At 43.8% G+C, this 14,572-nt stretch overlaps 1 protein-coding gene across 5 annotated transcripts in view; it reads right to left on the reverse strand.

Annotated features, from left to right (window-relative positions):
* Nucleotides 1-2,484, reverse strand: part of NBEAL1 (neurobeachin like 1) — a 212,068-nt gene extending 209,584 nt beyond the window's left edge. For 4 of the 5 annotated variants that reach the window (XM_032754888.2, XM_058439546.1, XM_058439537.1 and 1 more), the window contains exons 1-2: nt 2,065-2,208; nt 624-904 (exon numbers count right to left, since the gene is read on the reverse strand). In XM_032754888.2, coding sequence (XP_032610779.1) covers nt 624-674 — 51 coding nt within the window. In that variant the 5' untranslated portion in view covers nt 675-904; nt 2,065-2,208. Of the gene's footprint in view, nt 1-623; nt 905-2,064; nt 2,209-2,338 lie in introns of those variants that run through there. The other variant, XM_058439532.1, reaches the window with a different exon arrangement.
* Nucleotides 2,485-14,572: the final 12,088 nt, after the last annotated feature.

The raw sequence follows: 14,572 nt of genomic DNA on the forward strand, positions 1-14,572 counted from the left end.
ATTAAGGAGTAAAAATGGATAAGTACGCACTTGAGTCAGGTAGTACTGTGTTTCTCGGCTACTCAGTACCCTGTAACCCTTGGATCAGTTTTCCCATCAGTAAAAGGGGATGATCACAATATTCACCTCACAGTATTGTAGTGAGGAAGAAATGAGACAATGCTCAAAGAGTGCTAACTTAGTGGCAGTCACACAGTACGCAGTTCAATCAATAACCTTGTGATGCAATTTCAAAGGTTCGTTCCAAGAAAAATGCTTAATGCCCTTCTCACAAAAATGTCTCTATCCTAAACTCACTTGTGGGAGAAAATGAAAAGCACAAACAAAAATAAAAATATTTTATTTTTCTCTTAAGGGCATAATTTTACTTATATAATTTTAGGATCATTTGGGGATAAGTATCAAATAAAAGCCACACCCTACAGTTTTTAACAGTATGCCAATATTGTATGTGTGTTCAAACCTGAAAAAGAGGAAAACAGAAAATCCTTTAAGTGCTTTTAAGTTTGGGGTTATTCGTATGACTAAATACACTATTATCTATTAAATAAAGTGTTAATACTGCCAGTCACAAATTTTATAATAAAGTTTTAAAACATAAAAATAAAAAGGAAAGCAATTACCTTTGTACAATAAAGCATCCAAAGTTCAAAGAGCCTCTCTCTGGATGCCATTCTGGCTTTCACTCTGGCACTTTAAGTTTTCCTTAAAAAAATTATGTTCAAGACTACAGCAGGTCCATTTTATTTTCCAAGTTTTTCAGCCGTTACAGTAAAGCTCATAGCAGTAAGGAAAGCAAAAAGAAGTGAAACAAATGGACTGTCCTCCAGTTAAAAGCAAAAAGGCAATTTCAGCAGTCACTCTAACATATCTTCATCAGTGGTAGTTGGCCAACTAAATAAATCTGTGAAAGAGAAAAACATCCACAGGTTAGAAAAAGAGGCCATATTAAAAAATCTAGACTTATCAGAAACTAAAGATGTATTTTCTTCACTTCCCGCAAACAATCCGCTATACTTTCACATGGACTGATTAGATTTCATAGAAACTTGTGTTTCAGGAAAACATCACAGCTAACACAGCATGTCCACCATAGAATCCTCTAGGGCAGACAGACTCCTAGAGATGGGTACATGTTCATAACCAAAAATGCGTCCAGTGAAAATAAGGAGCAAGACTCCCTTCCCACTCATACCTTTTGTACAGATACAAGGAAAAGGCCCACATCTCAGACATTTCAAATACATCAAAGCTCTTGGAATGTTCTTGTTCTGGTCTCCTCTTCAAAGCTGGGGCCAGGCGCGGTGGCTCACGCCTGTAATCCCAGCACTTTGGGGGGCCCAAGTGCGTAAATCACCTGAGGTCAGGAGTTCGAGACCAGCCTGGCCAACATAGTGAAACCCCGTCTCTACTAAAGAAATACAAAAAATAAGCCGGGCGTGGTGGCGGGCACCTGTAATCCCAGCTACTCAGGAGGCTGAGGCAGGAGAATTGCTTGAACCCGGGAGGCAGAGGTTGCAGTGAGCCGAGATCACGCCACTGCACTCCAGCCTGGGCGACAGAGCAAGACTCCGTCTGGGGCGTGGAGAGTTGTTGGGAATGTTTGCTGTGTTGCAGGGCAGGGCGTGGGGGCGGGGGAGGAATTCCCAGTTCGTTTGTTGTAACAATCCTCGGAGAGTGGAAGTCCACCCGCCCACCTGGTCTTTCCACCTTTCCATCCAAGAGAAGTGGGCACGCACGCACCGGCGAGGAACTTCCCGAAGAAGCATCTAAGTGTTTGGGGGAATCTTTTAATTTCCTCCTCACATCCCAGACAACCCAAACAGAGGCAAACTTAAGGTGTGCCAAGCTGCCAAGAGAAGCTCTAGAGCTGAGGAACGCGGACTTGGCGTCTCCCGACCGCGATCCCAGCCTGCACTACAGTATCGAAACACTCTCGGACAGCCTAGCCCACTCACAGCCGCCCCTCACTGCAGCCCCTCCACCACCAAGCACCGGGGCCCTCCCATTTCTCGCCATGCCGCCCCCTGTTCCCAACGGCCCGCTCCCCATCACCGCGCTCACATTGTGTGCCGCGCCGCAGCCGCCGCCCGGCCGCCGTCTAACTGCTTCCCTTGACCCCTTCCCAAGGCGAAGCCCCGTGTCAGCCCGCAGCCAGGCAGGCGGGCGGGCGGGACATGGGGGCGGGGCGAGAGGCCGGGAGGAGCCGGGGGCGGAGCTGCCCCCTGGGCTAATCATTTCGGCCGCTGAGGATTTACCCAGCCCTCGGGCGGCAGCTGGTCAATGGTCGCGTAGGCCGGGGATGGGCGGGGTGACCTGAAGCCCCGCCCCAGCATACCTGCGCAGCCGCAGTCGACAAGCTCTGGCTGCCCATCCCTTGCCTGGCGCCGGCCGCGGCGCTGAAACCAGCCTTCCCTCAGCTGGACATGGAGGAGGGCTGACGTGCCGACGTCTACGCCCGCCCCGCTTTTCGCTGATGGCGTCATTTCCGTGAGTCAGCTGAGGGCGTGAGACCCTACGGTGTTAAAGGGGATTTTGTTTCACTTATTTGTAGAACCGGGATTGGTTCTGGGAATTTAAGAGTAATGTAAAAAGACAAAAGACACACACACACACACACCCCCAAAATATCCTGTTTTCCTTTTGTGCCTGCTTTCGTCGTCACCGAGTGTCATATCCAAAGGGCTTATTTTACCACCACTAAAGACTTCGAAAGGGTTTTGCTTTTTCAGAAAAGAAGCAAAAGGCATTTACTAGCTATAGACAACTTTCAGAGAGATTTTGTTTTGTATAAGGAAGGAAAAACGCGTAAGATAACTCACCTTTGTTAAACCTAAACATTTCCACAACTTCTTATTGTGAAAGATTTCAAGTATATTCAAAAGTAAACTAGTACAACGAAACCCTGTATACCGTCACCCAGCTTCAAAAATGATCAACTAATGTCCTATCTTGTTTCATTTGGGTTTTTTTTGTTTGTTTGTTTGTTTTTTTGAGACGGAGTCTCGCTCTGTCGCCCAGGCTGGAGTGCAGTGGCGCAATCTCGGCTCACTGCAAGCTCCGCCTCCCGGGTTCGCGCCATTCTCCTGCCTCAGCCTCTCCGAGTAGCTGGGACTACAGGCGCCCGCCACCACGCCCGGCTAATTTTTTGTATTTTTAGTAGAGACGGGGTTTCACCGTGGTCTCGATCTCCTGACCTCGTGATCCGCCCGCCTCAGCCTCCCAAAGTGCTGGGATTACAAGCGTGAGCCACCGCGCCCGGCCATCTTGTTTCATTTGTAACAACGATCCACAAATTGCCTGTGAAGAGCCAGAGAGTCCCTACTGGGACTCAAATGATAGCAGTATTTTGCTTTGGTGTCTATCATAGAGGCAGTCCTCAGCTTTGCCAGCAAATAGGAAGACTCCAGAGGACTGACCCTTAATAAACACACAAAGAACTAAAACATGTAACCTGTGTGTCCCTTCTTTCTATCTCATAGGAGATTTCAAGTTATGCATTGACAAGGAGAAACTCAGAAAACTTACCTGTATTGTCTCTAGGAGTCTACTAGTTGATTCTCTTTTCCATATGGTAATTCAACTAAGGCTGGTGCTCATCAAACTTCTGTGAACCAGGATTACCCCAGTTTAATATCTTCTTTCCCTTTTCCCTTAGACAAAATACCCAATGGATATTAGTAGATAATTAAGTAGTTCTTTTTCTGAAGGGTGCAAGTGTTCCCTAAAGCTACAGAGAGGGGAGATGAGGAGTTACGCCTTTGTTTAGATAATTCTTTCCTTTGTACCACATACAAGGCAATAATTATAACACCTCACTGCATGGGTTTAATAAGATGTCCCTCCTGGACAATACCTAGTTTCTTAGTTCTCAGTTCTCCTGTGTCTCTTCCCCATAGTCCTGTCTTTAAACCATTCCCCTCTATAGTGTCCCCATTATACTCACAGAGGAAGAAAGGGTAGATCCCAGCCCCTTCTTGAGCCTGGCAAATTCTACTGCATTTAGGTAACATCTAGGTGTCAGCTAGATGCCAACATTCTTCCTCTGTTGAGGCTTCTGATGGCTCCCAGGAGTGGGGATAAGCTTTAGTTTCATGAGTGAGCCCCTCAACAACATTGAGATGTTTCTCTACCAATCAAACTACAGCTACTTTTTCTCCCAGTGTACCTTAAGATAAACACGTTTACCACCTTCAGAACATTTTCTTTCATAAGACTGTATGACCCAGCAGCTTCTAAAATAGCCTGTCCTTTTATGTTAAAAGTATATATGTGGCCTGATTTTCATGAAGAAGGCCTCCACATTAATTTAAATGGTCGTGCACTCACATAGCGTCTCAGTTTATGTCAGAGCTATGAGTTTCAGTTCATCTCACCAGATATAACCTTAGAATGCCACTAAATTGGCCGGGGGGGGTGGCTCACGCTTGTAATCCTAGCACTTTGGGAGGCCGAGGCAGGCGGATCACGAGGTCAGGAGATCGAGACCACGGTGAAACCCCGTCTCTACTAAAAATACAAAAAAATTAGCCGGGCGTGGTGGTGGGCGCCGTAGTCCCAGCTACTCGGAGAGGCTGAGGCAGGAGAATGGCGTGAACCCGGGAGGCGGAGCTTGCAGTGAGCCGAGATTGCGCCACTGCACTCCAGCCTGGGCGACAGAGCGAGACTCCGTCTCAAAAAAAAAAAAAGAATGCCACTAAATTTATTAACAATGAAAGAATATACCTGCCAGCCAGGCATGGTGGCTTATGCCTGTAATCCCAGCACTTTGGGAGGCCGAGGCAGGTGGATCACTTGAGCACAGGAGTTCAAAGACCAGCCTGGTCAACATGGTGAAACCCCATGTGTACTAAAAATACAAAAAATTAGCTGGGCATGGTGGCAGGCACCTGTAATCCCAGCTACTTGGGAGGCTGAGGCAGGAGAATCACTTAAACCCAGGAGGTGAAGGTTGCCATCAGCTGAGGTCACGTGCCATTGCACTCCAGCCTGGGCAAGAAGAATGAAACTCTTGTCTCAAAAAAAAAAAAGTGTATTATGGCCCACAATGTGGTCTAGCTTGGTGAATACTCCTTGTGAGCTTAAGAATGTGTGTTCTGCTGTTGTTGGATAAGTAGTCGACAGATGTCGATGTTACTGTTCAATTCAACTATGTCCTTATGTCTGCTTGATGGATCTGTCCGTTTATATAATAGAGAGGTACTTAAGTCTCCAACTATAATAGTGGATTCATCTATTTCTCCTTGGAGTTCTATCAGTTTTTGCCTCACATATTTTGATATCTGTTGTTAGGGAAATATGTGTTAAGGATTGTTATGTCTTCTTGGAGAAATGACCCCTTTATCATTATGTAATGGTCCTCTTTATCACTGATAACTTTCCTTGTTCTGAAGTCTGCTCTGTCTGAAATTAATATGTTTACTTCCTCTTTCTTTTGATTAGTATTAACGTGGTATGTTTTTCTTTACCCATTTACTTTTAATCTATATGTGTTTTTATATTTAAAGTGGGTTTCTTGTAGATAATATATAATTGGGTCTTGTTTTTTGATCCACTATGTTTTTTAAATGACATATTTAGACCATTAACATATAAAGTGATTATTGACATAGTTGGATTAACATATACCATATTCATTACTATTTCCTATGCATTGTACTTATTCTTTGTTCTTATTTTTGTCTTTCACTCTTTTTCTGCCTTTTACATATATATATATATATATTTATTTATTTTATTTTATTTTTTTTTTTTTGAGACAGGGTCTTTGTTGCGTAGGCTGGAACGCAGTGGCATATTCATGGCTTATTGCAGCCTCAAACTCCTTGGCTCAAGTGATCTACCCACCTCCACCTCCCAGGTAGTTGGCACTACAGGCACACTCTACCATGCCCAGTTAACTTTTGTATTTTTTGTAGAGACAGGGTCTTGCTATGTTGCTCAGTCTGGTCTTGAATTCCTGGATTCAAGTGACCCTCCAACCTTGGCCTCCCAAAGTGGTGGGATTATAGGCGTGAGCCATGGCACTCAGCCAGTGCTTTTTAAAATCTTAATTATTTAATATGATTCCATTTTCTCTAGTTTTGTAGCATATCAGTTTTACTTTTTTTTTTTTTTGAGACGGAGTTTTGCTCTTGTCACCCAGGCTGGAGTGTAGTGGCACGATCTCGGCTCACTGCAACCTCTGCCTCCCAGGTTCAAGCAATTCTCCTGCTTTAGCCTCCCAAGTAGCTGGGATTACAGGCGCCCATCACAATGGCCGGCTAATTTTTGTATTTTTAGTAGAGATGGGGTTTCACCATGTTGGCCAGGCTGGTCTCGAACTCCTGACCTTAGGTGATCCACCCACCTTGGCCTCCCAAAGTGCTGGAATTACAGGTGTGAGCCACTGCATCTGGCCCAGTTTTACTTTTTTTTTTTTCTACCTTATTTAGTGGTTGTCCTAGAGTTTGCAGTATACATTTACAACTACTCAAAGTTCACTTTCCAATAGCACTATACCAATTCATAGGTATTGCAAGAACCTTATAACAAAACATTCCTAATCATTCCTAATTCCTCTCTCCTGTCCCTTATGTCATTTCTGCCATTCACTTACACATAAGCAATTGTGTGTATATACATGCACACACAATTACATTGTTGCCTAGTATTATTTTGAACAAACTGTTGTCTGTTAGATTAACTGAAAATAAGAAAAATATGAGTTTATATTTTATATTCATTTATTATTTCTCTGATGCTCTTCATTTATTTATGCAGAGAGTTTCTGACCTATGTGTCATTTTCATTCTCTCTTAGTAAGTTCTTTTTTCTGTTTTTTTGAGACAGAGTCTCACTCTGTCGCCCAGGCTGGAGTGCAGTGGCGCAATCTCGGCTCACTGCAAGCTCCGCCTTCTGGGTTCACGCCATTCTCCTGCCTCAGCCTCCCGAGTAGCTGGGACTACAGGCGCCTGCCACCATGCCCAGCTAATTTTTTTGTATTTTTAGTAGAGACGGGGGTTTCACTGTGTTAGCCAGGATGGTCTGGATCTCCTGACCTCGTGATCCGCCCACCTCCGCCTCCCAAAATGCTGGGATTACAGGCATGAGCCACCGTGCCCGGCCTTAATTATTTCTTATAAGGAAGGTCTATTGGCAAGAAATGCCCTCAAATATTGTTCATCTGAGAAAGTCTTTGTCTTTCACTTTTTTTTTTTTTTTTTTTGAGACGGAGTCTGGCTCTGTCACCCAGGCTGGAGTGCGGTGGCGCGATCTCGGCTCACTGCAAGCTCCGCCTCCCGGGTTCACGCCATTCTCCTGCCTCAGCCTCTCCGAGTAGCTGGGACTACAGGCGCCCGCCGCCACGCCCGGCTAATTTTTTTGTATTTTTAGTAGAGACGGGGTTTCACCGTGGTCTCGATCTCCTGACCTCGTGATCCGCCCGCCTCGGCCTCCCAAAGTGCTGGGATTACAAGCGTGAGCCACCGCGCCCGGCCTGTCTTTCACTTTTATATGATAATCTTACGGGATACAGAATTCTAGGCTGTTTTTTTTTTCTCTCAATATGTTAAACGTTTCACTCTACTCTCTTCTTGATTGCATGATTTTTGATGAGAAGTTGGATATAATCCTTATCTTGCTCCTGCATAGAAAGCTGTTTGTTTTCCTCTGGCTTCCTTCAGGATTTTCTCTTTATCTTTGATTTTCTGTAATTTGAAAATGATAGCCTAGGTGTAGTTTTTTTTAACCACTTATCCTGCTTGGTGTTCTCTGTGCTTTCTGGATCTCTGGTTTGGTGTCTATTGCCAGTTTGGGGAGATTCACTGTCACTGTTGCTTGAAATATGCTTTGCTTCCTTTCCTTTTTTTCCTTCTGGTATTCCTATCACACACATTTATACCTTTTGTAGTTATTCCACAGTTCTTGGATGTTCTGAATCATTTTATTCAGTCTTTTTTCTCTTTGCTTTTCCATTTTGGAAGTTTCTATTGACATATTCTCAAACTCAGAAATGTTTTCTTAGCCATGTCCAGTTTACTAATGAGCTCATCTTCATTCAGTCTACTAAGGAGGATTCTTCATTTCTGTTATAGTGTTTTTGATCTGTAGCATTTTAAAAATTCTTTCTTAGAATTTACATCTGTGCTTACATTGCCCATCCGTTCTTGCATACTGTCTGCTTTATCCATTAGAGCCCTTAGCATATTAATCATAGTTGTTTTAAATTCTCAGTCTGGTAATTTCAACATGCCTGTCATATATGAATTTTGTTCTGATCTTTGCCTTATGTCTTCAGGTTGTTTTTTGCCTTTTAGGATGCTTTGTAATAATTTTTTCTTTTTTTTTTTTGAGATGGAGTCCCACTCTGTAACCCAGGCTGGAGTGTAATGGCACAATCTTGGCTCACCGCAACCTCCACCTCCCGTGCTCAAGCAATTCTACCTCAGCCTCCCGAGTAGTTAGGATTACAGGCACCTGCCACCGCACCCGGCTAATTTTTGTTCTTTTGTTTTTGTTTTTCAGTAGAGACAGGGTTTCACCATGTTGCCCAGGCTGGTCTCCAACTCCTGACCTCAGGTGATCCACCCACCTCGGCTGGGATTATAGGTGTGAGCCACTGGGCCCGGCCTGTAATTTTTTCTTGATAGCTGAACATGATGTACTAGGTAAACGGAACTGCAGTAAATAGGCCTTTAGTAATGCAGTGGTAAAATGTGGAGGAAAGGGAGGCTTCCTGTAGTCCTGTGATTAGATCTCAGTCTTTTAGTGAGCCTGTGCCTCTGAACTGTGCTTTTCAGTTTTTCCCCACCTTAGCTGGTACAGGATGATTAGTATGATTAGTATGCTGCGGTTATTTCCCTTCTCCCACGTGGACGTCTAGAGCTGAATGGAGTTGGGTATCTCCCTTCGCCTAAGACGGTTAGGCTCTGGTAACACAGTTTCTCTTGAGGGCAGGCGTTGTTAAGAAAAATAGAATGGCTGGATGTAGTGGCTCACACCTGTAATCATAGCGCTTTTGGAGACCAGGTGGGAGGATTACTTGAGCCCAGGAATTTCAGACCAGTTTGCGCAACATAGTGAGACACTATCTCTATAAAAAAGAAAAAAAGAAAAAAAAAGGCCAGGCGCGGTGGCTCACGCCTGTAATCCCAGCACTTTGGGAGGCCGGGGTGGGCGGATCTCCTGAAGTTAGGAGTTCGAGACCAGCCTGACCAACATGGTGAAACCCCGTCTCTACTAAAAATACAAAATTAGCCTGGCGTGGTGGTGCATACCTGTAATCTCAGCCACTTGGGAGGCTGCGGCAGGAGAATCACATGAACCTGGGAGGTGGATATTGCAGTGAGCTGAGATTGCGCCATTGCACTCCAGCCTGGGCAACAAGAACGAAACTCCATCTCAAAAAACAAAAACAAAAACAGAATGCCCTGGGTTTTTTTCTGTGTGTGTGTGGTTTTTTTTGTTTTGTTTTGTTTTTAGACGGAGTTTTGCTCTTGTTGCCCAGGCTGGAGTTCAATGGCGTGATCTTGGCTCACTGCAACCTCCACCTCCTGGGTTCAAGCGATTCTCTTGCCTCAGCCTCCCAGTGGCTGGGATTATAGGACCCTGTTACCACACCTGGCTAATTTTGTATTTTTAGTAGACCGGGTTTCACTGTTGTGGACAGCCAAATTCACATTCCCATGCATTGGCAAAGCCTGCAGACAGGGAAGTGGGTGGGATGGCAAAGACCACCACTGAAGATCCTGTTATGGGGTAGCTTCCTCTTCTTACCAGATCAGTGAAGCGCTGTGAATGGCTTCTCATAGTTAATGGTTAGCACAGGACAGACTGCAGAGGCCGCATCAAAGGAAGACAAAAATAGTTATTGTCTGGACTGTTAACCCCTGGCATGTATAAAAGCACTGAATAAACCAGAGCTTGTCGGCGTTTCCCTATCAGGGAACCGTCCCTCCTAATCCCGCTTCTCTGTGTCTTTCTTTCATCATTCTTCTCACTACTTCTCGGTGCTTCCCTGAATAACCCCTGCGGCTGGACCACTAGACACTGTGTTGGTCAGGCTGGTCTCGAACTCCTGACCTCAAGTGATCCACCCGCCTCGGCCTCCCAGAGTGCTGGGATTACAGGTGTGAGCCACCGCACCTGGCCGCCCTGGTTTTTTTTTTATTTTTATTTTTATTTTATTTATTTATTTTTTTGAGACGGAGTCTCGCTCTGTCGCCCAGGCTGGAGTGCAGTGGCGCAATCTCGGCTCACTGCAAGCTCCGCCTCCCAGGTTCACGCCATTCTCCTGCCTCAGCCTCTCCGAGTAGCTGGGACTAAAGGCGCCCGCCACCACGCCCGGCTAATTTTTTGTAATTTTAGTAGAGACGGGGTTTCACCGTGGTCTCGATCTCCTGACCTCATGATCCGCCCGCCTCAGCCTCCCAAAGTGCTGGGATTACAAGCGTGAGCCACCGCGCCCGGCCTCGCCCTGGTTATTTTTAAGTGGGTCCTTTTTTTTCCTTCTACCTGCTGAAAACAAGGGGGAATTTTTCTCTAAAAATTACCATAAGAACCTGGTCAAGTTCCTAGAGGTAAAACTCACAGGAGTGTTGTGGCTTGCTCCATAACTAGCCCTCCCTCCCCCAAGAGCTTTTTACTCTCAGGCATGTCCACTCTGAGCCTCCAATAATTTGTCAGTTGCAGTTCAGGTTTGCCTGCCCTCGTTCCAGTTCCTGTGGAGATTTATGCTGTCTCTATATTTTTTTTATGCTCTCTGTATTTTTACTGTCTCTCTCTCTCTCCAATTTTGGTGGCAAGGGTTTACCCTGTGACTTCATTTCTCTGATGGATCTAGGAAGAACTGTTGATTTTTCCATTTGTTCAGCTTTTTATTTATTGGGATAGAGTCTTCCAAGCTCCTGGACACCAGAATTGCTGTCCATACCATACCACACAGTTGTCTAAGCTACAATGTCAGACATGCTCATGAAAACACTGTGATTATTATTACGTTGACTGGAATGTGGGTGTTATCAGAACTCCTCAGTTACCCATTTACAGACTCTTTTATTAAAGTAGATTGTGAAGCCAGGTGTGGTGGCTCATGCCTGTAATCTCAACACTTTGGGAAGCGGAGGTGGGAGTCTCACTTGAGGCCGGGAGTTTGAGACCAGCCTGGCCAACATAGCAAGACTCTGCCTCTACGAAATAATAAAAATATTAGCCAGGCATGGTGGCTTATTCCTGTAGTCCCAGCTACTTGGGAGGCTGAAGCAGGAGGATTGTTTGAACCCAGGTGTTTGAGGCTGCAGTAATCCATGATCATGCCACTGTACTCCATCCTGGGCAACAGAGTGAGACTCTGTCTCAAAAAAACTAAAACTAAAATAGATTATGTATTCTGCAGAATCACAGAACTAAACAACTGAAAGTTACTGTAGAGATCATGTAATTTAGTGGCCCCATTTTAAATATTAAAAAATCAAGGCCTGAATATGAATCTAACCAAGTCTCTAGACAAGTGCTGTCTAATAGAACTTTCTGGAGTGAAGGAAATGTTCCACATCTGTGCTGTTCAGTACAGTAGGCACTAGCCATATATAGCTATTAAACAATCGAAATGCGGCTTGTGCAACCAAGAAATAAATTTTTTGTTTAATTTTAATGTACATAGCCACATGAGGTTAATGGTTACTGTATTGGACAGTGAAACTCCAGAGCTAATTTGCATTGTAGAAAACACAGCTGATAGAGGATGGGGAGAGTTGAGAGATACCACCAAGTAATTCATATGCTTAGGAAAGCTTTCCAGTGGAGAGTGTATCTGAGCTAGGTCTTGAAGGAATGTTATAATTCCAGTGTCCAGAAAGAAATAATAATTCTGAAAAGAGAATGCCCTGGGTAAAAGCTTGACTCCAGAGAAAATTCTCTTCTGTGTTTTGAGAAAACCATCACTTACTTGATGAGTCTATCTGGGGTAGAAGTAGCAAGGCAATCAACTTGGTTACAACCAACTCACCGTGGGTCCCTGAATATAGCTCAGTAGTTTACATTTCACTTTGTGTAAAATTAAAGTTTTTATGCAGGGATGTAATAAGATTAAGAATATATTTACTGTACTAGACCTTCTGATGTCTTCCCCAAGGCAACATATAACCATACGTTTGTGCACGTGCATGCATGCACACACACACACATGCACACACATAGAATACAGTAATTAAAATTAAGTTGAAACATGAAAGAAAACCACTTCACTTTCATTTGTAATAAACTTCCCATGCTGGCTGGGAAGTTAATTGAAAGTTAAGACTTCCACATTCTACAGTAAGAAAAATTCTTTAATCAAGAGAAAAAAATGAATTACTGGAAATTCTTGTTTTAAAATTAGCATTTTCTCTTTTTAAATTCTTCTTTCCAAATGTGAAGAAAAGAAAAATTTGAGACTAGGAACATTTGTTCTCTTAAGAAAGCAGCTTTCGGCTGGGCACGATGCTCACGCCTGTAATCCCAGCACTTTGGGAGGCCAAGGTAGGCGGATCACGAGGTCAAGAGATGGAGACCATCCTGGCCAACATGGTGAAACCTCATCTCTACTAAAAAAAAAAAAAAAAAAAAAAAAAAAAAATAGCTGGGTGTGGTAGCGCACACTTGTAGTCCCAGCTGCTCAGGAGACTGAGGCAGGAGAATCGCTTGAACCCAGGAGGTGGAGGTTGCAGTGAGCCAAGATCGCGCCACTGCACTCTAGCCTGGCATCAGAGCAAGACTCTGTCTCAAAAAAATAAATAAATAAATAAATAAAATAAAAATAAAAGAATTTTTAAAAAAAGCAGCTTTCTTGAAGTTCAACCATTCTAGTTCAAATTTATGTTAATCAATATCTGAGATCTCTTGTTATGCATCAAGGAACATTTTTTTCCTTTCAATATTATAATACTAAGATAATTAAAACGAAAAAAAAAACCTCTGTTTAAAAAAAAAAAAATAAAAACACAAAAAAACCTTTGTGTAATCTCTACCACTGTACCTGCTCATCTCAATTAGTTTTTCCCTTTGCTTTCCATAGTAAGAGCAAATAATGCACATTATTTCTTGACATTAATCTGTCAGCATTCCTAGGAATTACATCTGGCACTGTGTTTTCTTTCTTTCTTTCTTTCTTCCTTTCTTTCTTTTTTTTTTTTTTGAGACAGAGTTTTGCTCTGTCGCCCAGGCTGGAGTCAGTGGTGTGATCTCAGCTCACTGCAACCTCCGCCTCCCAGGTTCAAGCGATTCTCTGCCTCACCCTCCCAAGTAACTGGGACTACAGGCACGCGCCACCATGCCCAGCTAATTTTTTTGTATTTTTAGTAGAGATGGGGTTTCAGCATATTGGCCAGGCTGGTCTCAAACTCCCGCCTCAGCCTCCCAAAGTGCTGGGATAACAGGTGTAAGCCACTGAGCCCAGCCCCTGGTTTTTTAGATACTTGTTTTGACTTGTACATTCATTTGATTTATCAGGTAAGATAGTATCAGGTAAATATCTCCTTTTAGTTTTTCTGTTTGAGTAATAAAGCGATTAACAATTATCAATTTATTTGGAATTAAAATTATGAGATTTAGAATTTCTGTGGCAAATGGCTGTAACTATGACTCAGGGCTTTTTCATACTACATCAAAATTTTAACAGTAATAAAATAGGTAACACTTTTTTTTTTTTGAGACAGAGTCTCGCTCTGTCACCCAGGCTGGAGTGCAGTGGCGCAATCTTGGCTCACTGCAAGCTCCACCACCCAGGTTCATGCCATTCTCCTGCCTCAGCCTCTCCGAGTAGCTGGGACTACAGGCGCCTGCCACCACGCCCGGCTAATTTTTTGTATTTTTTTTTAGTAGAGACGGGGTTTCACTGTGGTCTTGATCTCCTGACCTCGTGATTTGCCCGCCTCGGCCTCCCAAAGTGCTGGGATTACAAGTGTGAGCCACCGTGCCCGGCCTAAAATAGGTAACACTTTTTTAAAAAGAATAGATCTGAGATCTAGTAGTTCCTACTTAAATCGACAGTTTGACACATATTAAGGCAGTCAACAGTGATTAAAATAGCAAATGTGCCACAATTTTTAAAAGACATCTCTGAACAAAGTTACATATTTTATTTCTTCTATTTTAGAGCCAGGATCTTGCTCTGTTGCTCAGGCTGAAGTGCAGTAACAGGATCACACCTCACTGCCATCACACCCAGCTGATTTTTAATTTTTTTTCTAGAGATGGGGTCTTGCTATGGTTGCCTAGGCTGGTCTCAAACTCCTGGCCTCAAGCAATCCTCCTGCCTCGGCCTCCCAAAATGCTGGGATTACAGGCATTAGCCACCACACCTGGCCTCCTATTTTATTATAATGGATTTAATGTAGGGGAAAAGATCTTTGTTTATTATTACATTCCCATATTTATTTTCTGCCAAAAGGATCATTAGATTTTGTTTATCATATGATTCATCACCATAAAATAGATTAGTAGGTCAAGGCCGGGTGCGGTGGCTCACGCTTGTAATCCCAGCACTCTGGGAGGCCGAGGCTGGTGGATCATGAGGTCAGGAGATCGAGACCACGGTGAAACCCCATCTCTACTA

Source organism: Hylobates moloch, unplaced genomic scaffold (assembly GCF_009828535.3).
Source record: "Hylobates moloch isolate HMO894 unplaced genomic scaffold, HMol_V3 SCAFFOLD_1, whole genome shotgun sequence".
NCBI classification, from domain to species: domain Eukaryota; kingdom Metazoa; phylum Chordata; class Mammalia; order Primates; family Hylobatidae; genus Hylobates; species Hylobates moloch.